The sequence below is a fragment of the Bombus huntii genome, chromosome 6 (genome assembly GCF_024542735.1).
Source record: "Bombus huntii isolate Logan2020A chromosome 6, iyBomHunt1.1, whole genome shotgun sequence".
In the NCBI taxonomy this organism is placed as follows: domain Eukaryota; kingdom Metazoa; phylum Arthropoda; class Insecta; order Hymenoptera; family Apidae; genus Bombus; species Bombus huntii.
Genome location: NC_066243.1, coordinates 17,193,553 through 17,220,652, shown reverse-complemented (window position 1 = coordinate 17,220,652; position 27,100 = coordinate 17,193,553). Strand labels below are relative to the sequence as shown.

Below are 27,100 nucleotides of genomic sequence, written 5' to 3'. Positions count from 1 at the left end.
GAATCATCAAAATTGGAAGCATTTTCAATATACAAATCGAAGTCTTTTCTATTACTACGAAAGAAATATGGACACGAACGTTTGAGGATTTCCTATAATTAATCATGATATAATGCGTATAAATGAAGATTGGATACTTAACGTACATACATACATACATATTTCTGGATATTTGTACACTTTCAAACTTTCCAGAAACGCACAAACGTTTACAAGTTAATCACATGCATGAAGCATCACGGCAAACAAATTTGCCCGTTTCAAACATTGGCGCGGTTCAGTGGCGCCAGTAGTGTGCCACGTGCTCCAGTAGGTGGCGCCTGCATGAGCATGCGGACGCGAGAGAATCGTTGGTAGGCCGAATTCGGTGAGTACGTTTTCTCAGCTTTCCCGTGTCACGGTGTCGAGCGAGCGCGTCTGTCGTTGACGCTCGTCGAGTCCGTCGGTTTTTATCTAATCAGTGGAGGAAAATTCAGTTTCGCGAGAGTGTGAGTACCGGTGGTCGCGAGTGTTCAGTCGTGGCGTGCGTGGCGTGCACGAGATCGAAAGAGTCGCCCGAGGAACGAAGAGAAAGAAGAAGACGACGATTCGACGAGTCAGTCGACGGTGTGAGACGAACCACGGGAACAGACAAAGAAAGAGAAACAGCGGGCTGAGGGGAGGGTACGAGACGCGAACGATAGAGGGAGAAAGATAGAGTACGCGAAACGAAATGGTGGAAGTGGGAAGAAGCTAGAAGTGTGTCGGCCACACTACTTGGAGGAACGAGCAGGGAAATCTTGCTTTTCCTCTTCATACGGTTGGATCGAAGGGGCAGAGGGTGGCTGGGTGGCGAAAAGAGAGAAACAGAGAGGAGGCAGCTCGAAAAAGGAAGAGGTAATCCAGCCACGAAGGGTGTACGAGAGCCGTGTGTCTCTCGGGGAGGAAAGAGTATCGTGTCGACAAACGAGAGTGCGAGAAAGAGACAGTGCAGTGTGCCGTGTGTAAACATACATCCTATTGCCGTGAGTGCGTGCGCGAGTGGCAATCAACGACGGCTTAACCATCGTCGTCGTCGTCGTCGTCGTCTTCGTCGTCTTCGTCGTCTTCGTCTTCGTTGTTGAACGTCGTCGTAATCGTCTAGATTGTACAGAACTACGTGGTCGACGCGTTTCCTCGTAACAACAAGGAAGGAGGAGACGTTTAAACTCGTTGAGGCAAACGTACGAGAAATCGGGCAACAAACGGCCCCTAGGTACCGTGCGTGTATCAATCGTCGCGGTATTTGACACGCGTATGAAACTTCATCACAAATGACAGTCAATCGGATGAGAAGGGAAGTCGAGTGCTGGCTGGATTCGTCTGTCTAGCGGGCAAAGCGGTACGTGTAATTTTATTCAACGGTACATTTAGTGGACTCTTCTGTAAAAATGGCTCCTGACGCTTCTTCCTTCCGTATATACATCGTACACTCCCACTTTTCTGTTTTTCAACCGTGTTGAAACGTTCCGTGGAATTCGCGTGAAATTCTTATCACGTTATGACCAAAAGCATCTTCCAAATCGGATCTATTTTATCTTTGAACTCTATCGATTAAATTTTTGATATTATAAGACGAAGGTTAGTCGTAACGGAGATAATTCCTAAGTCGGAGAATATTTTCCACATTACGTGACGCTACATTCGGTATGCCAAAATTTCGATGCCGTGCAGCGAACAGGACTCGAGTATAAAGTCGATACGTGATTCGTTTATAAACATTCGCGACCTATCCTGAACGATTTAGCGCGCAGCCTGCATGCGATAAACGTAATTAACAGGAGATAGTATCGTTACCGCTCGAACACCCGTTATGTCTTTTAAAAGCCAGCTTTTTACATTACTTGTAAATGACATTCCGCCATATTTAGTTCTCGTGGGTACATAACCTGATACGACCTTGAAACGCTACTTATCGGACGAATAAAAAACGTCTAGTAAATTGCGAATATTTTATGCGAAATGCGTGTCACGTGTTTTATCCTATCTACAAAATACGAATTACCAATCATCGAACGCGTTACACAGTCGACCATACACATACTTACATTCGTATACTCTCGATGACATAGATTACGGAGGTTTCGTTATTTTCACTGTAACAGTATCTCTAGAAAGAGAAAAAAAAAAAAAAGAAAAAAAAGCTGATATATCTCGAACACCTGCTTAGAATATTTGTGAAAGTATTTGCTGTATACTTGCGGGTAGAAAACTAGTGCAACGTTATCGTACAGAAACGCGGCAGAGCCACGTATATTCTATTTTCTAAATTCCGATTTAACAATGCAACGCGAACAATACGATGATCGATCGAAATTTCTCGATCGAATCTGAACTAGCTGGCTTGAAAAAAAGTGACCCAAAAAGGAAAAAAAAGAGAAACGGGTGGTCCTCGATATTATCGGTAGGTTAACGAACCGGGAGCTCTGTGAAATGTTAATGTCTTATTACGTCACGTTCGTTTACCGTGGTCAGAGAAAGGGGTCAAAGAGACGAAAGGAAAGGGAGGAGGAAAAGAGTGTGAGACGACTAAAAATGGCGTGGCACGGTATACCATCGTCTCACGGATACAGATTACAGAGTCTCTACCGTAGTGCCACGTTAACCGGCCGGGATTTTGCTTTGTTAACTGACCATCGTTATCCCGTCTAATTCTCAAAACTAACACCGTGGAATGCGTTTCTAGTATTACATATAACTAACGATAACTGGGGCATGTCTAAGGTTAGTCGCAAAGAAATATAACGAAATATCTATACAATGAAATAAATGGCATATAACATTTATTGGAAATTCGAATGTATAAAGATGCGTACATTACGTGCCTACATATACAAAACGTGTCTATCTAGATCCTGTTTCTTTAGTTAGATTCGAGTCGCTCAGAAGCAACGCTGATCAACTCTACAAATCAGAATTCATAAAAGAATTATAGACAATTATAAACATTAGTTTTTTAAATTTTCCTTGGAATTTGCAATTATTCGTGCTATTCCGTTATAAGAAGCAAACGTATGAAGATTTCTTTTCTAACGCGTTGAATACCAAATATGTAGGTAGGTAGTGTGAAATTAATAACTTGATAGAAAGTGGAGTGGATCAATTTGTCTTACGAGATTTTGATTCTTAAAAATGTGAATTCGCAGCTTCATCCACCGTCTAGATTTAACTAAAATAAAGGAATATCCGTATCTCACTTGTATTCAATAGAGAAATACACCTCGCTCGATAACTGACCAGATAAAGTCTGCCAATTCGTGGTCAGTCAACAAAGCACCATTATTTCGCGATGGTTTATCTTTTTTTTTCCGCACAGCACCCATCTCGCTCTTTCCAACGTGTAGCGTGGAACGCATGCACTTGGTCGCATTGCAGCCGTGAAATTGTCTCGTTCTATAGCGTTATATTCGCGACAAGAGAAACACCGTAAACGCTCCTAATTGTTCTCGGTAGGAGGACGGACGGTCAGACAATAGAGAAAGATATTGGTAACCGTTTTATAAGGCGAGAGATATTAGATGTTTCCGGTCGAGGCACACCCGGCATCTTCCGCGTGTCAAAGACTCGAGGAATCTTGGTAACGGGACGCGAGCACTACCTGTTACGCACCCGTGGTGGTGCGTTTACATTGCATATTACAATAGGTTATCGCCTCTTAAATAGGGAATTTTCGCGTAGGGCCTCGTACGCGTACAACGATCGTTGTTCTTCTCCTACTTTTTGCCTGGCGATTGTGAAACATGGTTTTCACGAAAGATCGTTGCGCAATTCGCATTTTTGTCTCGCCTCTTTCCTTCCTTTCTTTCTTCCTTTCTTTCTTTCACTTTTCTTTTCTTCGAAGCTGTTCGACGTTCGAAAGCATGGTCACGTAGCGTTCGACGTACGACGATGGTGAAACAGTTCAAGGATCGCGAAAGTCGTCAAGTCATGATAATGAAAAACATCGTCAGGAATAACCGTTCTTTGTTTACGTGAAATGCAAAATGTCTACGTAGCCAATTTATTTATATCTGGATAACAACGATCGCTATCGCTGATAACCTCTGATGTTAGAATGCACGTTATCTGAGATATGATGCAATCGACAATCCGGATGATAACGATGGAAATAAGGTAAAAGGAAATCGCGTTATTCGCATCTTTCACAAGTGTGTAAATTATATGTATAGCGTATATACGCTCTTACGGGAAACCGAATCACCGATTAATTCATTTCTATCGCATTAAAGCAGAAGCAGACAGAGCTGTTGCTCGTTTTACTTATTAACGGCGCGTCACGCGAATCGTTGGCATTTCACTCGTCCCAGAGACATCGATAGAGATGAAATTCATGGGAGAATCTCTCGCGAACGATGACGATGACCTTAGGCTCGACGATGGTCCCTCGTTGTCCCTCGTTGTCCCTCGTTGTCCCTCGTACGTGCATCATCGTGTTGATCTCTCCTGACAGTGTTAACGAGCTTCATCGACGAAACTCGTTTCCCCTTCGAGAAATTGCAGTCTAATGAAATTTTTTACCTGACTTTCCAACGAATCGCCGTCACTCCGTTTACTTGATTTCTAACTAACCGAGAAACCGAGAAATTAGATTAATCCGATCTTCTCTTGTTTAAATTGGAACATTACGGCGAAACGTGGCATCATTTTTAACCGATATCGTGGCTGACACAAGGTGATTCGGTAATCGTGGTATAATTGGAAACAGGCGGGTGACTTTTCACGAATAAAACGAATTATTTAAAATGTAATTTTATTTTTTCATTTTAAATAAACGCCGAAGTAAATTATCGAACAGGCCTACGCAAGGTAAACTCTACGGGTCATTCATTCGGTAAAGCGATCCATCTATCGAATATGTAATTTATGAAATTAATTTACTAAATTATATAACAACGTATCAAATAATCAATTCAACGAGAAAGTAAATTATCAACCATTTTGCATATGTAAATGTGGATCGTATACGTAAAACTTCATAATTTGCCTATTGAATATGTAATTTATTAAATTAAATTAACCAACAAATGTATCAAATTGAATAACGAAGTAAATTAGCGGACAATCTTACATAGGATAATTATAGCTAATATAAAGTTGAATGATTGAGCTACGGAACATATAACTGCAGGCTTTAAATTTACATATGAAAAAAACACGCTGAAGTAGTAGAATAACTGCAATGTTATTTTACAGATTTGTACAAGGAGAGGGGGCGTAAATAGCGCGTCCTTGCGGTGAAATTGACTACGAATTCTAATCGAATTACTTTGGATAATCCTGCGTGTGATTCCGCTGGCATGACCGGATTAAGCAACTCCGTTGCCACGTTTCCGAATCCAATTTACTCGTGTTTATGATTATCTGTTTTCGGTGCGTGTCAGTATGTTGTAACAGTGGTTATCAACTTACTAAATCCATCGTCGAACTTATTTCCATTCAAAGAATCATAACGACCAGACCGCAATTCGGATCGTTATTCACGAGCCAACGTGGACTTTACTATGTTCTCGCTACCTACGATGTCTAGTTTGGAACGTAATTTTCACGCCAAGAAATAGCGAAATATTTCGTAGTTGTAGTTGCGTATGCTCGTCGAAGCATTCAGTAACTTGGAATATTTGAATAGAAAGCTAAAAGTAATAAATGAACTAGGAAATATAGAAATACACTTTTCAAATTTCATACGCTTTATCAGCAAGTATCTTGTTATTGTGCGAGAGAATTTGCAAATACTAGTATGCCTCGTAACTCGTCAAATTCCAATAGTAGTAATATCAATTCAGTCGCACAAGAAGAGATATTTTACACTTAGTGTGTGAAATATGGAATACGAAAGAACTGGATCTTCTAAAGTTAGAATCACTACAAACAGTACGATCTGCCTTGTATCAAATTGTACAGCTCGTGACGATATTGCATTTCGAGACAAAGGTCTTGCAATTATCCAGAAATTAATTAAACACACGATTATTCTTTTCCATAATTTACTCGAACGTCGAACACTCGGTGACTTTTTCTCCTCCGTGTTTGAATCATCGATACTCGGTTGTCCTCGAGATAAACTGGTCGCGTCGGTGATTCGCGGAAGAATGCAGCGACCCGTGGTACACGAGTTTACACTTCCTCCAATGTTATGCAACGTTGGTGCGTCGATAACATAGTTTCCAAGTTGGAAGGACTGTGGTGTTGTTCCTCCATGGTGGGATTCGAGGGGGGGACAACACGCCGTGAAAGTTTTATCTTCGTTTGATACGCGGCTCCGCGGCTCGTAATGCGCCGGTAGAACGGAACCAGGTCAACGGGCGACCGAGAGATACGCGTCGTGCGCAGGTGGATGATACTGGGACGAACGTAAGGTTGTTATTGGGAAAATGTCAAGTCCAATCAGTCGTGGCTAGATATTTGGACGAATCGACGTATTGTACGTTTTTCACGCCTACTTTGGCGAAACGTTTCGTGCCTGGCTGCACACAGCATCCGTGTGTATACGCACATGTATATAATAGCGGTATATACTCTCTCGTTGGTTGGTTCGTCGTTTGCCGTGTAACAAAGGTGGCACGAGTTGCTGAATATCGGCCGTTCGATAGATCCAGGTAACCACTGATGAACGCGATAAAATTAATTAGGTACACGGTAATAGCGAGTTCCATAAGATACCCTCGAGTATTTCAAAGAGGAGAGGAGCGGAGATAGGCTTTTAAAGGGAGCACACGCTCCGACTGATCTTGTTTCGCTATTAGTGCACATTGCAGATATGATGTAATGACTCGTACAAGTTCTTCAAGTGTGAGACCTTTTTCACACTCTAATTGATATACGCTGTGTTTAATTATGTCTACGTTATTGTTATCCGTAATTGTTAAATCTAGAGAAAAAGGGGTGACCTAATTTTATGGAGGAAATACGCTGCTACGCTTGAATCTTTGGACTCGAATTTATACATGGTTTGTTAATTACTTAGTAATTACGTGTCGATAAGCCAGGATAGTAGGTCGATTGGAACTATTTCCATTTTAATACGTAGATAACGTGGTCTATTGATGTCGAATTTTTTACGTTCTTTAATTCTTTGGTCGATAAAGGAAGAAAAAAGTGTCGCGATTGATTTATTTCTACGGGAATCGGAAAGATCCGTTGGTTTGAAACGTAAAAATACCGAGGACGGAGGTTTTATTTCCTCTCTTATATCCGGCCATCGATAATGACGCACATCGCAGTACTAAACGGTGCATCGAATCAATTAGGAGGCAGAGTCGATAGCAATCGTAAAACTACTTTCCGCATACCGTGCATTTTAATCGGGGCGAAACGTCTGCCTGGTCTGTTGTGTCGAGCAGGGTGGTGGAAATACACGTCGTGACAACCCGACCAAAAATAATGGTCGACTAACTCTGTAACCTAGACTGGCCTCGAGAGCGGAGACCTAACTCAACACTCCATACTTCGCTTTTCTTAGAACCGGTACTTTTGTCTGTCTCTGCCTCTGCCTCTGCCTCTGCCTCTCAGAATGCCTGATCGGACAATACGAAGAAGTTTTCTGGCACACGTGTGCATGCACCACTATCCGGTCGTTCCAAAGAAAAATCGAAGGAACTGCGGTTATAAGGAGTCGAGCTTCGCTTTCTGGAAATTTTACCAAGTCGAAAAGAAACCATTTTAAACAGCGAATCTTCCTTGGATCTTGCTATAAATTCGTATAATGGAGTGGTAGCAATTCAGCTAGTATCAGTGGTGATAAATGTTTTCACTGAACGTTAAATTTTTTTTTTAATTTAATTTGTACTTTACTTAATTTAATTTAATTTTTACTTTATTTAATTGCCAAATAACATGGGATGGCTATCCCCAGCGGGATACCATCTTCGAGTTTGACTGTTTTATTTCTTAAGCAAGGTCAGTGAGGTGTTTTCTTTTTAGTCTTCTTGCTGTGAGTTTTGCTCTCTTCGGTAGCCAGCTGGTTGGATGTAGTGCCCTTCTTTTTTTGTATTTTTCTGCTTACCTGCTTATCTGCCGATTTCTTCTTTGACCGTTGGTATTCTTAAGTCTGGCTATATCCTCGCTTCTGACATACCATAGGACGTTGACTATTGTTTTCGGTATCTTCGGTTGTAGCGACTTTCGTTTAAGTGGCTCGTTGCTGCTGTCCCCCGTAACGCTATTCTGTACGTCCAAATTGGTTTTACTATCGTTTTGTAGATCTTTAGCTCATTTTCTATGCCGAGTTTAGAGTTTCGACTAACATTAAATTTGTATCTTTTATTTTCGCTTTTGGTAAATATCATTGAAATGTTGGAAAGAACAAATAAATTTGTTACTAATCCGATTAATGGAAAATGTAAATTATGTTCTTGGAAATAATAGGCAATCTTCAAATTCGATTTCTGTATCGTAATGTCGTCGGAATCACCTAGTGCCAAGTTATCTGGTTTCAGTCCATTGCAAAACCACATGCCACTTTATGTGGTTTTATAAAGGATTATAACGTATATGATATCGTAGTAACTTTACGATTTCTCGTCGTAATTTGTTCCTTTCTCGCACCAAACGAAAGGTTACAATTTCCTCTACAAGTTGTACAAAATGGAGTTGTCCGTTCATTATCACAATCCCTTTAATTCCTCCTTGATTCATCGTACATCATTGGTCGATAATATAAGCTCCGCGTGTCGAATCACCGCCCTCTCGTATTTCACAATATTATTAATCGTCAATTACGTAAACTCACCATCGTGTATCACGTCTGGTACGTTTCTCGACCAACGGACAATTCTCTTTTACGTCATTTATTCAGCGAACGAGTAAACAAGCCTGTTAAATCTCGAATCGATGAAACGAATCGCTATGTTCGCGAGGAAGAATAAATTTACTTGTTACGCGTTATACGACTCTCTTATGTAAGGTGGTGAACGCGTTAAGGATTATGGAAACGTATCGTCGCGTTACGAAAGGCACGAGGGGTTCGTAATTGCTGTCGAATATTTTTGAGATCGGAAGAGGCGACGCGGAGTGTCTTTGATCGTTGCTGCTGCTCGCGTAAATTCTCAACGTTGCGCGTTTAATTTTAAACCGGCGTACGAGAACGTGGGTGCCTACCCTGTACGCGTGTCTTTGTTCGTTCCTTTCATACTTCCGTGCTCTTCAAAGAAAATGTATTTTTGCATCTATTTCGTTCATGAATCGACTCTATACAGTTGTGTTGTATACTGTGAAAGAGAGTCGTAGAACGAAGCCCCTAGAGATATGTATCGTCTCCTGTTTGACGTCGCGTATGCGAACGTAGTCCTGACGCAAATGTGTTTCGTAGCGTGATGCCACGAAAAGAAACCGGAACTGGCTTGACGCGAGGCTGACGGTCGAACGAATAATCGTGACTATCCGTACGCGATATCCTCCTTCTCACACACTCCATCTTTTTCTCTTGCATGTTCTATCGCCAGTAACAGAGAATATTTATTGTTATCGAGATATCGGGTCAGCTATCTGTGAGATATGCTAGCAAGGAATTTATTTTATTAAGCGTATCTTTTTCATTCCATTCGTTCGTTTATTGGGCATCCGCTTTTTCTACAGACTCGATCTTTACACCTCCAACTCTGTATCTTTAGCTTCCTGTGATCGTAATTTTGTTAGCACACGAAAGAGAAAGGTTGTGATCGATTATTTATTTTAGCTTATAATCGATATGCCGGTGATTTTGACGCAAAACATTAAAGAGAAAATAGTATTATAAATTACATCTCATCTAAAAAATTGAGTTAAGACTTTGTGAAGTTTCTTTATCGTAATTTTAAAATTGAAATTCTAAAAATATAGGCTAAAACTTCATTGGCATCTATTTCATTTTATACACGTAAATCGTAGTTTTCTTAATGTTGTACACATTTTCGTTTCTACGGTAACGAACAGAGGAACGTTATATCTATAAGTATTTCGAGGTTTAGTTTGAAATTTTTGCACCGAAAATTGCTAAATGGAAATTATGCAAAATATCTGACAATATTTTACACGCGGAACTATATCGCAGTGAATAGCTAGTGCCGCTTTGTTATTATTAATTTGCAATTTGTGATCATTAGCTTTCATAATCAATTAACTAATATTTGGCCAAGTGTATCATGTAAATACATAGAATAAGTAATCAGCCGTTCTGCACGTAATTTTCAAAGGCTGAAATAATTAACACGTTTCGTGTAAAATTCCATGCATAGTAAACTATCTGATATTAAATTATAATGCAGTGGATAATAAATTTAAATAGACACAAAGAGATTTTAATTTGGTAAAGTATATAACGAAAAGACTTTTTATATTGACTTTTACAGATTATTTACGTATCACGTTTCGTGTAAATTAGAAATCTATCGGAAAATTATGTACGTACGGAAGTCAGTATGCCTCAAACCTTAGGATTAAGGTCGTCAAATAGTAAGATACAAAAAATCAAATGATAGTAACTCTGCATATGATAATAGTGATCTGACTGTAACAATACTAAGTCAAAACAACTGCATCAAAAGTTCTAATCTTAAACAGTTTAGATGCACACGGGATGATAGCGTGATTCGTTAGAAGCAGACCATTTTATACATAGAATTTTTTTGATGAATTTGTATTTCTGGCGCCGTTTGATCGAAATAAGGGGATGATGACTCATACGTCGTTCGAGTATGATTTTTTTACGTTTGATTTATAAATGATTCTAGATTTATATATTACCACTGCGTTGATATTTTTAATGTTACCTATTTTATTTATTCTGTACAGACAGAGTGCACCCTCTATGCATTACACTGTGCATTATTCGCGGCTGATACTCATCGAGCTATTTTCCGTAGCAGCTGTGCATTATAGTAGTTTCGGGCTTAAGTGTTGCAACAGAATCATTATATAAATCTAGATTATTGTAATACTTAGTTATTTAACTCGCGCGCTCTCGATATCTGATCAGCGTTGCACACGCTCAAAAATATATAGTTTCTCATTAAAAAAAAAAAAAAAAAAAAAAAAAAGAAAAAAAAAAGAAAACATCGTAGCGCTAAATAAAGGTCGCAAATATACATCATAAAAATTTCATCCAAGGTCGTTCCGTCGATATTTCATCGTCGATCCCCTATCTATTTCGCACGTGCAGAAAGATAACATAACGATACGTCCTTTAGTTATCCGTGATACTATTTCATTCACTCGTCCATGAAACTTTGCGTTACCGATTTTTACGACAACGCGATGTCTGATTTATTAACGATTCAATTTCTTCGTAAACGTGGTCATTACGATTCGAGATCGGGACCGGTGCATTCAGATCGGCCCATAAATTATTCAAGACTCCTTTCGTCTACCGGGAACGACTGGTTTTCTCGACGTGCGTATACAGAGTAACGAACGATAAGAAAGCAATTTCGCGTGCAGCTGAAACAATCGGAATCGCAAATTGCAATCGGAACGTGACCACGTTCAATGGAAGCCTTCGTCGATCTTGCGGAAATCTTTTTTTTTTTCTTTTTTTTCACCGATCGATCTGTTTCTCGTCGATCGAGGTTCGCTTAATTATTACTTCTTCCAACCACTTCTAAAAATAATCACCGACCCTCTTTTGCCGATCCGCCAATCCCGTTGCAGTGGAAAACGGTCAACGAGAGAGTGGATCGATCGATTTTGCAACGAGCGAAGTTAAATGCCGTTTTCGGTGTTCCGGAAGGGACGCCGGAAACGAGACCCGTTTACCCTTACGTACGCGAACCAGAGCAGCGCCACTCCCATAGAGAAGAAGCAGCGCAAAAGTGAGAGTAACTATACACACGATTGCCTTGAGCCTGATCCTCCGCGTTCAGTAGGCGTTGAAATTTATTTTCCATATAAGGCGGACAATCGAATCGTTGTGTTGCTTACGGATGCGATGTTCGCGCGTACGAAACACGTGCACGTTGTTATTGCAGTCACGGTGCTCGAATTGTTTCGCCGGACAACGCGACTGCCTTCCGCGATTTGCCAGAGTGGACACGCATCGCTTTGTAAACGGTGGGAACGTTTATTACGTTTGTCTATGGAATTGTTTGAAATGGCGAAATAAATTTATTGCGCTTACGTAAAGGCATATATGTAGCGTGCTTGAGAAGTTGAAGAATATATTAGGGGGAGAGATGAAGTTCTAAACGTTACGTTGTTTATGGCAAAAATGATTACTTTATGAATGAATGATTAAAGGACTACAGAGTCCTTTAATTGGTACAGCTTGATTTTTAATAAAAGTTGTTCGACGATGGGGGATGTAACGATTATTTGTACAGACTCATGGTTTTATTAATGCAACTAAACGTAGATGGAGACTTGCTTTATCCACTTGATGTGAATATATTGCTTGGAATATTTTATATATCTCTGGACACACAATTACGCAGGTTGTGTATATTTCTGCAATCTTTACGTTTCCTATAAATGCACAAACATTCGCAGTTTAGTTATTTAAGATTGTCTTTTAGCGATTAGAAGAGTTTAGTTCGTTCTAGTTTTAGCTGTTTTTCAGCCTTTCAATGTCTTTTTCGTAACTTCATGCACGAGAATTTTTCTCTTAAAGGTCTTAACCATGCTGATTTCTTATTAATGAAAAGATACGTAACCTTCAGTTTGCGTTTTTCACGGTTCTATTTCAAGTCATGGACCTTTAACATTAAAGAAAGAAATGGATACTTAAAAATAGTCATGAAACGCATAGTATGTATATATAGCAAAAAGGTCGCCACTTTTCAAAGATGTAGCATTATAATACTGAAATCTTCTTTTTTACCTGATATCGTAGAATCGAAACGCTTAGATTTAATATAGTCGAAACACCAATAACAATAACAGATCTTTATCTGTTTCGCTACCATACAAAAATTTGAACAATTGCTGTCCTCGCCACTATCTGATCACGCTATACATGCTTAGTATTCGATTATTACGATAAATGTGTAATATTTATAGGAAATAACGTATTAATAGCGTGCTAGTAGGTTTGGCAACGGTATGATTTATTTCAATATCGTTCACGCCAACACAAAATCAAGTACGACGCTCCGTCAATTTATATGCACGCAATCATCATTCGTCACTAACTCGTCTCGTCACAACGGCTCTCTTTCACGCCGACCACGCTCCTTGACAACGTTGACAACACCACCCCCGACGCGGACGACATTCTTCGACCACGCTGGCAGCACTAAAAGCTCGCTGGCAACACTAAAAAAAAAAAACTCACTAACGGTCACCTTTTATACTCTGGCTCCGGTATACCTGGCACGCCCATGTCCCATGGTCTAGTAGACCTTCTTAATTACTCAGGGTTTTCTCCCGATACTACACATTTGTCAGAACGTTAAAAGTAAAAACTGATTTTTATCTTTTTCACGGTCAAAATCTAAATTTAGACGATAACGAGAACTGAAAGATGGTCATATTTCTTATTACCGTACCCTATACCATTACACTCGGATTATACATTTACGTTAAATGCTCGTTAAGTGCTTTTACGATGAAAATTCCAATAAACTGGAAAATTCGAATTTTGTCTGAGATCTATTTGAAAATATTTCCTTTATTCGTTACTAAATCACGAATAAGCACGCGAGTTTATAGAAAATTCGAAGTTACAAAAATATATGTCGGAGATGGAAGGACATCGGGACTTCCTTTTTGGAATTTTGGGAAATACCCTACCCTAGTGCAGACTTTTACTATAGCTACACTTAAGTAATAAAAATAAGAAATAGTTTTAATGTTCCAATCTTGCTTTATGACGATGGGTTTGGGCTCGAAGTGACATAGCGTGTCACTGGGCCTAGCCACGGTCACGGAAGGGACGTATACCTGACAGAGGTATGAAATGATTATATGGCTCTCCTTAAAGCAAAGATCGACCCGAGAGGTGGGGACAGGAATATATAAGGGCAGTTCCACTTGGACTTGGGAGTCTTGTTGTAATTCACGCAGATAAGTTTATTTTTAAGTGCAGTCGTACGTGTATCACATCGCATTCGTCATTCCGTGAACCGTGAATTCGTTATCGAACCTAAATTAGTTATCATTAACATCCCGACCATCCTATCGCCGCCATTACTTCTACATTAGCTATATCCGCGATGGTAAGTTGAGTAAAATTCATCGATCGCCCCAAAATTCCAACCCTAACCCGACATATAAAATATCCAAAGTAACAGTACCCGCCATAATATTCGCTAGAAAAAACAATTCTCTACCTAGGTTTCATATCTGTTAATTATTTTGGTAAAATTACAAATTCATATAAATGTTGCATTGGTATCGCACCTCGGTAAACATTTCCAAACGGAACAAGTTTCACCGTGGTGTGATCAGATCGACCATTCACAGTTGTTCCTTGTTTCAGCTACACGAGATGCATCGGAGGGTGGGGTACAGCAACTACGACGGCAAGATCGCCGGCCTGTACGATCTCGAGGAGACGCTTGGCCGCGGTCATTTCGCCGTCGTGAAGCTCGCCAGGCATGTTTTCACCGGCGAGAAGGTCGCAGTGAAGGTCATCGACAAGAGCAAACTCGACGAGGTCTCGAGAGCACACCTCTTCCAGGAGGTGAGAACACAAACGATACGATGGCGTTCTTTTTTTTCTTCTCCCCGGTTCGCTCTCGTCGCGTGTCTCGTCGACGGAAGCGACCGCGCATATCCTTCGTCCCTTTGTTCCTGTTCCCCCTATGCGTCGTGTAAATGGGAATATGTCGAGCACAAAGCGGGTCGCGAAGGAAATGGAAACGCGTATTAATCTCTCGCTTCTTTTCGTTGGTTCGCTCGATGACCGTGCGCCGCGTATCGTGTTCCATAGCACCGAATTTTTACCGCAGACTCTCCAGTCTTTCAGGCCTTTGCTTCTTTCGTTCGACGATATTCCAGGGGATCCTTAGCTTTTTTGAATAGATTTTTGATAGAAGAGATAGTGGTAACTTGGAGTTAATTGGCAGCTCTGAGTAGTAGAGTCTTTGATTAACGCTAAAGGTCGTTTCGGTGAAAGTGGGCACAAGTTTGAAAGACTGGGTGAGGTTTTACTCAAAGGAACAGACGTCGAAGCATGCAGAAGCGGAAGGTTTACGGCGCAACTCCATTTATCCGAGTTTTGGTTCTTTGGAATTTCAGTTTGTCGTTAATTAAACGAAGTATCGAATTGGTGAACTTTTATTACAGCCTCGTCCGTGAGTTTTCAATTTTCAAGCGACCCAACGTCGATACGTTCTTCGCTCGATGAGGATCAACCGGTAGTTCATCTTAACGACATAGATATCTAGGTGGAAGGAATATAGCGGTGGGAAACGCGTTACGCGAATTCTTAGGGTTTTCTCCATGGCCACAACGTTTAAAGATAGAATTCGATAATGCGAGTAAATTGATCGAAGGAAGTTGTAAATGAAATATTGCGTTAACGCAACGTTGATCGTCCTCAATGATCCATCGACGTAACACGGAATAAAGTTTCTTAACGTATAGATCTAAGAATCTCGATTTCCATCGAACCATCGCCAAGGTCCATCCTCTTGAAACCACTCGCAATCCGTATCACAGAGGATCTCTATGATTCTTCACCTTTCTCGTTAAAGCGAACAAGCGAGATCTCGCAAACAGCTTCCTACGATCTCATCGTTTCGCGACATCGGTGTTAAATATTAACGACCGATTGCGTAAGATCCGCTCAACGGCCAGCATCGCGTAGGTAATATCTACGATCCGCTTCGAACTTGTAGATCTCGTTAAGGTCAACGAGATAATGGCGCAAGGGGGAAGGAGAAAGGGTCATTGACCAGCGTGGTTCGAGGGCAAACGTCGAACCACGCTGTTGCACCATGTCGACTATCCTCTTTGTTTCTCTGTCTGCAGGTGAGATGCATGAAGTTGGTGCAACATCCTAACGTGGTCAGGCTTTACGAGGTGATCGACACTCAGACGAAGCTCTATTTGATCCTGGAGCTCGGCGATGGCGGCGACCTCTACGATTACATCATGCGACACGATAGCGGGCTCAGCGAGGAGGTATGTATACGATGGCTCGAGCGTATTGCACGTAATGATCTTGTTCTACCAGGGAAGAGCAAGAGTCATTTTACACGCGTTGACATCACGCAGGAGTTCTTGAGCTGTTTCTTTGCCACATTTTCTTTTGCCCATCATGACGCTTTGGATGGACGTAAATGAATAGAATTAATTGATGAAAGATCAATGAATTAAGTAGTAAAAATTCTTTTCATCGTAACTTGATTACGTAATTCCGGAGATTTTTCCGTTGCTTTTCGAAGCATTTGATGAAAGATACGCGCATGTTTGTAATGTGTCCTTCGATTGCAACGAAATCTTCGTTCGGGTGTCACGATCGACGTTACGCTTAAGCAGATTTCTCGAATTATGAACGACTTGTAATTGTAAACGTTGAACGACGACTACTCGAGGTTATAGCGTGTCGAATGTCACTCGTATCCCAAAGGGTTAAAAGCATTAAGCGTTCCAATCCTTGAATCACGATACAAACATCGTAAAAACCTTGAAGCGATTTTAATGCCTCGTTATTCCTTACTCATTGTGAGACAACAGCTCGCTACATTCATTCGAGACCAATCCTACATCTGTTAATACTCAACTAACTCCTAACTGTATCTTCAACTCTATTAATAACAATTCTATTATCGATAAAAGTCTAATTATCATGCGCCACTTATGAATCACAAACAAATGTGTGTGTTAGTGTGTGTTAGTCATTGAAATCGGAACACTCCTTACTCATTGCCGGAAACGGAGAAAATGTATCAAGAATTCTTGCGCAACCTAACGACTCGTTGCACATTGATTCGATTCGTTCGTTCGATTTTATGGGACAGAGAATATCATCCTCTATTTATTGTCTTTCGACGTGATTGGTAGAGTCCCAAGGCCGTAACGTTATTCTCAAGGCCCGCTGATAGACTTTTAATCGATCACAGGTGGCTAGGACGTACTTCCGGCAGATAGTCAGAGCCATATCGTATTGCCATCGATTGCACGTGGTACACAGGGACCTGAAACCCGAGAACGTGGTGTTCTTCGAGAAACTCGGCACCGTGAAGCTTACCGATTTCGGATTTAGCAACAGATTCTGCCCTGGTCAGAAGCTGGAGACTTCCTGCGGGTCCCTCGCATATTCGGCACCGGAAATTCTACTTGGTGATAGTTATGACGCTCCTGCCGTTGGTGAGTACCATAAAATCAACTCGTTGTAGTTTTATCGATGTTTCGAATGACTTAATATAATTATAGTACAAGGCGTTAAACATCATCGACATTGACGGGCTAATTCAGAGACACCGAGATTTTGTTTGTGTATCAATTTTATAACGTTTCGTTGCAATGCTGTGTTGCAATCGATAACGAATTATATGATACTGCTATATACCGCGTATATTTAGATTCTTCTTCGTATTTGTTTATTCATACATCGCTGACTTTTCTTCTTGTATTCATCATCGAAATTGGGGTTTTCAGATGTTTGGTCACTAGGCGTAATTTTGTACATGCTAGTATGCGGTCAAGCGCCTTTCCAAGAGGCGAACGACAGCGAGACCTTGACGATGATCATGGATTGCAAGTACTCGATACCACCGCACGTATCCGAGGGCTGCAAGCGTCTGATAGCCAGGATGCTCGTTAGGGAGCCAGAAGGCAGAGCGACGCTGAAGGAAATAGCAGCTGATCCATGGCTGGCCATTGGACCCGACTCGGAGCCGCTGGAGGCGTTGCCTCTGGTCTCCAGGCAACAGGTGTCCGATGATCATCACAATCATATAGTTACCAAAATGGTCAACGGGAATATTGCCACCAAAGAAGAAATTTTGGAGTAAGTATATTTATCAAATATTTAAGATATTAAAAAGAGTATCGGGAGCATTCTACTTTTATAAATCTGTTGCATATCCGTGCCAAAATCTATGGTACTTACGTGTGCGATTAATATTTCTAATATTAAAATTTACGCTACGTTATATTTTACTGTTACATTATAGCTTTTTTCACGAATGGTAATTTAAAAAAGAATATAGATTTTACAATACGTCACGTATATTTCTTATTCTATGATAAATCAAGTTTTGGTATTGATTGGCTCTCGCAAGAATCTAGCTAATAGGATGAATCGTTTAATAAGTATTCGATATCTAATCATCATTAATTAATCATCGTTAATTAATTTAATTGTAGAGCCCTCGACAAGAATGAGTACAATCACATAACGGCGACGTATTTCCTGCTGGCAGAAAGGAAATTACGAACTCATCGTCAGGAACAGGTACAGAAGACTCGACCGGAAATCCTCGAAGTCTCGGCTAGGTATACCATATTATACACTATATCGATACAACTTACTGAAAGAGACAGTCAAACGTATATCAATCACCTATACACCTAAGCATTGGTTATTTTCAGCCGGCAAGATGACGCGGCCACTAATATGCGTGCCGACCAAAATTCATTGAGCACAGTCAACCAATCGTTGCTGAGCGTGCCACGGACGCCGGGTGACGTACCTCAAGTACGTATTCAACAATTAATTCTTCTTTTAACAAACTGACATTCGTACTTAACGAACTAACGTAATAATTAAATTGCGAGTTTTGTGCATTTGTGCAAAATTTAAAGGTACAAAAATCTGTGGTATATATGTAGTATATATGCAAAAATATATAAAATAGCTAAAGTAAAATTCCTGAAATAAATATTGTAATACTTTGTGGATAAAATACGTACATCGTTTCTTAGATTCCATTTCTATAATTGTGTTCATAAAAATAGAAATTTGCATGAAAATCCGGAGCATAGTAATAACACCAGATATTTATTCGTCGATTTATTACGTAAACTTTCCAAAGGATCAAAAGAAATGTGTTTTCGTTGCAGAATATTCGAACGCGGAAGTGCAGCATCGTCCAAGAGGAGGAAGACGAGGACGACGTGTCTTCGTGCTCAGGTCGCGATGAACGCGGTAGCAATTCCACGTTGAACTCGTTCAACCGTCGAGGATCTCGATCAGAGGGTAAACTGTCGCACATCCTACAGGAGAGGTTGTCTCAGCTTCCGGAGAAGCCGAGCCTCAAACCAATGTCGTCGCAGCGAAATTCGCAGAAAGACATCAACGTGGTTCCTGTGACTGCAGACGGAGATGAGCGACTGATGTCTAGTCCAAAGAGTGGGAATATCAACGATTCCTCGTCGTCTGTCCAACAAAAGACAGCGGTGAGGCCTCAAGCGGGCAACCAGCTCGTGGACAAAGTACCTGCAGCAACAATGCTCGACTGCACCAGCCAGGAGAACCTGAAGAACCGTTTGGACGACGGATCATTGCCTGGCTGGTCGAGGAAAGGATCCTCGGAAAACAGGCCAAAGTCGGTGTCCGACTGCTTGAAGTCGATGGGACCTGTTCCAGTGAATAAGTGGAGGATGGGGTCGCAACATCGATCCTCTGCCTCTTTGGATTCCTCGTCGACAATGGGTCCGTCGAAACCGTCCGAAACCAGCACGACGACTACCACGACCACTATTCTCACGGAGTCGTCCACGGTATCGATTCCTCTACGACCTTTGAGCGGTCTGAACGATAACCTGTCGTTGACGCCTAAGTATAAGACCATGCCTTCGCCAGGCAGCACTGGTTCCACGTCTACGCCTTTGAACGAAATCTTGGAGGACGGAGATGCGTTACCAGTATCTGGTAGCGAGAGTAGCGGCTCCAAGTGTCGGGTGGTTAGGAGAACCGGGTACGAACAGAGGAAGAGCAAGTTCCACAAGACACGCACAACCTCCTGCTCGAGTTCAGACGCTAGTGACGATGACAGTGAGAGTAGAAAGAAGAGGGCGCATAAATTGAGCACATCTTCGAGCAAGTCCATGTCTTCGAGACGCGATAGTCACGACGATTCTAGTGATTCGCAAGATCCAGGAGGGAGTGGTGGAGGTAGAGGTGGTGGAGGTGGTGGAGGAGGTGTAGGTAACGGAGAACACACAACTGAAACACCGCCGAGCGAAACAAGTCGAAAGGATAACGGAAACAGCACGAATACAACAACCACAACGACTACGACAACGGGGGGAAGGCATAGGTGTTCGGAGAACCAAGTTATATTCGGTAGGAGGCATCGTGCAGGTAGGAGAAGAGCCGGAGAAACCCGACTACGCGAGAGTCAATCTCTGAACCGTATCACAGAAGTGCAGGAAGCGGAAGGACCCTCGTCGTGTCACAGTCACTGTCACGTGTCTCGCAATTCTGCTGTTCTAGGAGTCCAAAGCATGTCCTCGTCTTCGTCTTCGGTATCTCAGAGCAGTACAGGTTCGCATGGAATTCCACAGACGTTATCTCAGGCGGCGGCGACCGTTCAAAAGGCCAAAGGTTTTGGAGCGAGGCTTTTGCAAAGTTGGTCCCTCAGCACCGGCAAGTCCTCGTTATCGCAATCGTCGAACAAACAGACCAACTGCAGTTCCAACGGCAGATGTAGCAAACAGGAGACGCCACGAGACGCGTGTCAAAGGATCGGGATGTGCGACGAAAGGGAATTGAATGGTTGCTCGGTTAATCAGATACCGTCGAACGACAAGGAGAATAGGAACGGGTCGATGAATAGGAACGACTGCAAAAACAGGAAGATCCGGTTGCTTAGTCGGTATTTCGCCGTGCATAAGAAACTCTGTGTTCCTTTACCAGGATTGTTCGGTAAAGGACGCCTCTATAAAGCGCGATCTTGCGGTAGCATTGCTCGAGATCGTGTCAGTCCACCGTCACCAAAGTCCATGTTATTCTGCGCCACAGCGGATGACAAGTGGCGAGATCGTAAACAGTGGTGCGACGCGAAGCACCAGCATCGCGGCAGCGACGGGGATATCAATCAGAATTTGGGTCTGTCGCATTTGGTCCAGGAGAGCGTCGTGGGAAAAGGCTGCAGCGCGTTACCTGCCGTCTGCCACATTCACCTGGGCGATGCGTCGAAGTGTTGCAGCCTCTGTTGATGAATCCGCACGACGAGCAGGTCGATGTACAAACGACGACGGAAGAAGACAGCATGGGTCGCGTAACTTTAATCCGGAGTCGTTGAAATCGTGGTCCATGCGACTATGAACCATGCTTCGTCGCTGTTTCGTCGTTGTTTCGTCGCTGTTTCGGCGCTGTTTCGTCTCTGTTTCGTCGCTGTTCCGTGGCGACTAATGATCGCTGCTGGTGATCAGGAAACGGCGAGGACGCGCGAAGAGACGCAACGAGACGTAAGGGGATTATCACGAAGTGCAATCAATCTTATGGCGGCCGTTTCGCATGTAGAGATGGAAAGCGAGGTAAAAGAGGAAGAGGAGAGGAATATGATGAAAGAGAAGGTGCGCGAGACAACGCAGTGCGACGCGATTAAACGGAAGACGAAGAGGAGGATCTCCTATACGCAACGCGTTGTGGTGATCGTTAACAGCCACGACCTCTCGGTAGATTACACAGCACGCGTCACAATGGTCAATGTATTCAATCGATCACGTCACGTCCCCTCCATCAGACCGATGCTGCATCAGTAGAAAACCTGATCCTGTAACCTTTCGAACGCGATGCGTAGTCGAGAAAAAGACCAAAATAATATTAAGGGTCGTGTCGAAAGGGAGAGAGCGTTATCGATCGATCTTTCGCTCTGCGGGAAGTGTATCTAGTCCGTATGAACAAACCTATATTAAATATTACAGAGTTTATTACTATTATTAATATCATTATTAATATTATTATTCTTAATATTTTATTATTATGATTATTGACTCTAATTATTAATATTATTGTCACTCTCTTGATTATTGTAACGCAGACATTGACCGAATCATGCGAGAGTCGCAAGAAGAAGGATCCGTTGAATCCGCAAGAATGGATTGACATTTTTTGCTATTTTGGAGGATCTTCCCCTTCGCTCCCCTTCGTGTCCATTTGTTCCCTTTTGTTCTCCTTTATTTATCTATCTATTCCTTTACCTCTAATCCTCCTTTTAAAATTCTGTTCCTCCCGCGAATCGCGACTATTGTACCGATTTTCCTACATATAAAGAATTAGCATGCGTTCTTGGGTCTCGCACAGTGGCTCTCTCAAGAGATGAACGGAATTCCTTCACGAGGAACAAAGCACACAAGCGAGACCGTATTTATATATGTAACACGCTAATCGATTAGGCTTACGCGTGTACCGTTTCGATCGAGGAACGTACTCTGTGGTGCTATACGCGAACATCTGACGTGACGAGGAAGAAACACCAAGAAAATGGAGAATATCGAACTTTTTTTTGTAACTGTTTTTTTCGACGTTCTGGGGGATAAATACCATAAATCGAAATTGAAAGTAAAATGGTACAGTGATGGTATAGTAATTCTAAAAAAAAAAAAAAGAGGTGCACGTAGACGAGTAGAAATTGCTCGGAAGAAAAAAGTTCCGATACAAGGTGTTCGTAATCTAGACTCTTATTTATAGAATTTACGAGCGTGAGAAACAGAATGGATTCAGTGAAAGAATAGTTGCTTCTGTAACTTCTAAGACAAGGAACAGCGGAAGTTTGCAAGGTCTATAAAGTCCGGAGGAATTATGTCACAAGGGTACAAGAATCAGGAAGTTCTGCGCATCGATCACTGTCAAATCTCTGAACAAGAGACCAAGGTTCAAAAAATCCAATGTTCTCGTCCCTACGACGTTAAGGAATATCTGTCGTCGAAGAAAAGCCGACGTTCAGATGCCAAAGCGACAATACGAAGTTTTGAAAAGCCTAACTGAATATCGAAATATTCGAAACTTACAAAATGGACCATCGAAAGAGGAACAGGATCCCCTAGGACAGAACTCTGTAATAGAACGATGTGCACGATGTTCTCTTCCCGTCGTACAATTCAAGAGACGATCCTCTTCGCCCTTTGAAGCAATTGGGTGCGAGTGTCAGCGCGCTTGCCGGCTGAGCGCGCGCTTCATTCTTCGCCGTATTCATCACCAATGTCATCGTCATCGTCGTTGCCGAATGCGCGCGTTCATTTCTTGGAGAACGTAGGACAAACATATGTATGTTGCTGTGCGAAACGAAATATTTGGTAGAATAGAAGCTGTAGAATGCGAACCTGCAATCTATTATCCATGACAAAATACACTTTTTTTCCTGCATCGATCGATGATGTTAAAAGTAGGTCGGAAGGAACTTGGTCGACTTTGTGAAACTCTGTAGATCGAACGCGAGCCATTCGGCAGAACTCTCGCTGAACCTGAGCGATGTACGTGCACGCGCTTTTCATCCACTTTCTTATATATCTGTCGCGATGATTGGGGTGCTATACTAATCGAAGGTGTAAACTCGAAACGTATTTATTTTCCTTTACTTTTCTTAAATTTTTCAAACTATTTTTTACAGTTTTTGTAGTATTAGAGAAAGACTAAATGTTAAAAAATTAAACGTTCCTTTATCGTAAAAATTGTCAAAGAGAAAGGGTCGAGTGTTTTTGAAATATACATTTCTAAGATTTATTGCGTGAGCGGTATTTTTCTGGAAAAAATCATCTATATTTCTCTTGCAGGACGATCGAAGCCTGAAAGGATATTTTAAGCCAAGTAAATAACAGGTTTACATTAATAAAATTCAGATCTTAAGTCGCTTGAATTCAAGCAACTTGGCTAATCCGAACGAGGCTTAAAGATTGATACCGCTGATATGTCAATTCTTACTTGATCGATGTTCTCATAAAAGGAATTAATAGGTAGTAACGCTGAATGAATAACTGTTCGCTCTAGTTGTGAGTCACTGTCTGTATCCTCGCCGTAGTATATGTTGATTGGATCGCTTGTGACACTCTGAAGACATATCTATAACGTTACGTCTACGTGTTTTTGATACGTAGAAAATCCGAAGAATCGGCTTTGCTTTTGTGAAATTCGCCGCATACGGCGCGTAACTATCGTTCCTTACTACGGGACAAAACTATTTCTAGATATTCGTGAAGCTAGAATTGAAATTGAATATCGCAACAGGGACCACACGTCATCGCAGTCCAGAATTCGTCGTCTTATCGTTAGAATATAGAAGAATTAGCGATAGAGACAATAGACAGTTGTGTGTAACGTTCCTTTCTTCTTCAATTACTGTACGAAACTTCCATTTTTACAATTTTCAAAATTAATGCTAGTAAAGTAAGAGTATCGATATCTGCTAGTATCGATAAGAATCCTGTAATGAAATAAACTATTTTTTTTTTCTTAAAAAATACTGCTTGCATTTAGAGTTCTCTAATGATACTGCGAGTCAGGAAAATATCAATTTTTCAATCTAATATCATTTTTACGTTGGCTCAAGGTATTGCATTATAGTACGATGTATGGTAGCAATCTGACAAAGGCAATATTCGAGTCGTATATTTCTGTAAATTTGCAATTCGATTCTTCAAATCCTAATGGCACCTCGTCAGTCGCGACGTTCTATGTTTCCTGAGTAGGCCAAGAGCGTTTGTATGTACCTAAACTAAATCCGCGCATAAACTGTATGTACCGAGCCAGATATTTTTTAGCGTAATACAATTTATTTATTATACAACCTGAGAAAAGGAATGCAAGAGAGAGAGAGAGAGAGAGAGAGAGAGAGAGAGAGAAAGAGAGAGAAAGAGAGAGAGACGATCCTTTCCAATCGTCACTGCCGACGATCGTCGACCTGCTTTATTCCTCGTTGTAACACTTCTCTCATCCTCGCCTCGTGTCGTCGCCTCGGGAACGAGATCGTTTGCTTCCTCCACAAAGACTGAGCAAATTGTACAATAAATTTCCATAATCGCTTGGATGCCTTGTGTCGTACGATGACGATGACTCGACGAGACCAAAAAGGAAGAAAAGAAAACGAATCATACTGGAATAATGTCTCGAGAAATCACCGTTCTTCGGTCATGTTTCGTTGAAAGCGCGACGTTATCAAACGTGCACCTTATCACGGCTGAAGTGTTGGTTTTAAAGAATAAATAAAAAAAAAAACAAGTAATATTAAAGAATAATAATAATAACGATAATTTACACTCAACGAATTTGTTCATCGTTCGTTTCGAGTCCCAACGAATCGCGACCAAGGTGTAAACGGGCATTAAGATTATTTCCGTTCAATGGAAATTTAAGAAGAAAAGAAAAGGGAAAGGAAGAAAAAGAGAAGAAAGTGTGTGTGTGTGAGAGAGAGAGAGAGAGAGAGAGAGAGAGAAAGAGAGATAGAAGGAGAGAAAAAGAGAGAGCAGGGAAACCATGACGCGCGAATTTTGCTATTTAGCTAAAGCTACGCGGAACCAGAGTGACATGCTTCATTGCCGGGCATTATGGGTCACGGTGGTGAATTCAAGCTTGACCAATTACACGTACACATTCACACACGTATACACTCTTTCCCTTTGGAACAATCGTAGAATGTACGCCGTGTGTCCGTTCAGTTCGATCACTTTTTACGCGTTATTAGTGGTATCTTTGCCAAATACGAGAAAATTCGAAAAAAGAGTAAAAGAAAAAAAAAAGGAAAAAAATATAATAATAAAATAAAATCGTTGAATGTATGCCTGCAGCTGCAAGTAACCTAGCGAAGCGTTGCGATTCATGCATCGAGCTATCCGCTCGACGAAACTTCCTGCGCGACGCCATATTGTCCCAAGTGGATGCTCTATCTATGATAAATAAGAGGTATTTTTCGTGTTGTAAATGAATCCATTTAGCGATACAGCACGATTAGAGTGCGTTGTAAGAAACGACGAGAAAGAGAGAGAGAGAGAGAGAGAGAGACAGTGTGTGTGTGTGTAGAAGGAAGGAAAATAAAAATAAGAAAAAACGATCGAGATAACGAGGATTCGATCGAAAGTGGTGTTCTAGGAAATATCGCTTCGGTGTAAACTTTAACGAGGCGTCGTTTTCGCGTTAATTCTCGTTCGCTAGTCCAGTCGAAGTTGTCCCTGGACAACGCTACGCATAGAGTACAATTGTTCCCGTGATGATTTTTGTATAAGTGAACAAAGTATGTCCCCCTTTTTTCCACCGATGCTGTACACATTCATCGAGCGCCCCTATCTCAGTTTTAAGTGAGAATGATAAACGAAGAAAAAAAAAAGGAAAAATAATTAAAAAGAATATATACGTATATGTATATATAAGAAAAAGGTATATATATACATACAAGACAAGTGTCTGCTTAAATTTCGTAAATGTCGGCCCAACTTACTGCCAGTTGAGTGTAACAAACAGACAAGGAAACGAAAAAAAAAACAAAAAAAAAAAAACAAAAAAATAAAGATCCATTCGCGTGCTCCGGTGACGAGGACCGTGTGTCGTCGCGATATACCGGAATCGTATAAATCATTCATGCAATAAACTGTGTGCCCGAAACAGAATAAACGAGAAAAGAAAAAAATGAACCACGAGGAGCAAGTCTGCTGACGCTGTGTCTTAAGTTTCTCCCACGATGACTTCCTCTCCTTAAGATTCATTCTTTTTCTCTCCTACTTTTCAAATCGCAGCAGGAGATGGTTGAAGTAGAGTTAATAATAGTTACCATAGGTGGGTGCAAAGATCCAAGTCCACCGAACCCCATCCTTCCCTGACTAGTTATCCTTTACAGTCGTTACTGTTCTTTGCCTTCTCTAGCCTTTGGAAGAAAGTGGAAGAGGGTTGCCACGTTTACGTACGTTAAATGGATCGTATTTAAAATATACAGCGGAGAGAATGGCCTTGGGTGGTCGATATTTTTAGGCCGGAATAAAGCTCGTTCGAATTAGTTCGGTGATTTAAAGTCAGAGAAATTTCAATTTTAAAAGAGCACGAAAGAAATTTCGGTTTTTAAAAAGATGTTTATTTAGACTGTCTTCTTTTCTATTTTTTCTTTTTTGTCACTAACGTCTATTGCTAGTCTTGTTGATCGAAGGATCAGAACGAAGGAGAATAAATTTGAACGCGACACGTGGACTAAAATCGAACCCTGCAGAGAACCGTTGTAAAACTGTAGTCGAACGTGGCAGAAGTTCAGAAAACTCGATTTAGTTTGGAGAGTTGATATCAACGAGGATGGAACTC

General features: G+C 41.3%; 1 protein-coding gene across 1 annotated transcript; it reads left to right on the top strand.

Moving 5' to 3' along the window:
* The first annotated feature begins 347 nt into the window (after positions 1-347).
* LOC126866793 (SNF-related serine/threonine-protein kinase) lies at positions 348-26,322 on the top strand. Its single transcript, XM_050620748.1, has 8 exons — positions 348-1,360; positions 14,405-14,608; positions 15,901-16,053; positions 16,995-17,241; positions 17,533-17,884; positions 18,244-18,372; positions 18,469-18,574; positions 18,940-26,322. The coding sequence occupies exons 2-8, from the start codon at positions 14,414-14,416 to the stop codon at positions 21,037-21,039; spliced, it is 3,282 nt and encodes a 1,093-aa protein (XP_050476705.1). The 5' UTR covers positions 348-1,360; positions 14,405-14,413; the 3' UTR covers positions 21,040-26,322.
* Positions 26,323-27,100: the final 778 nt, after the last annotated feature.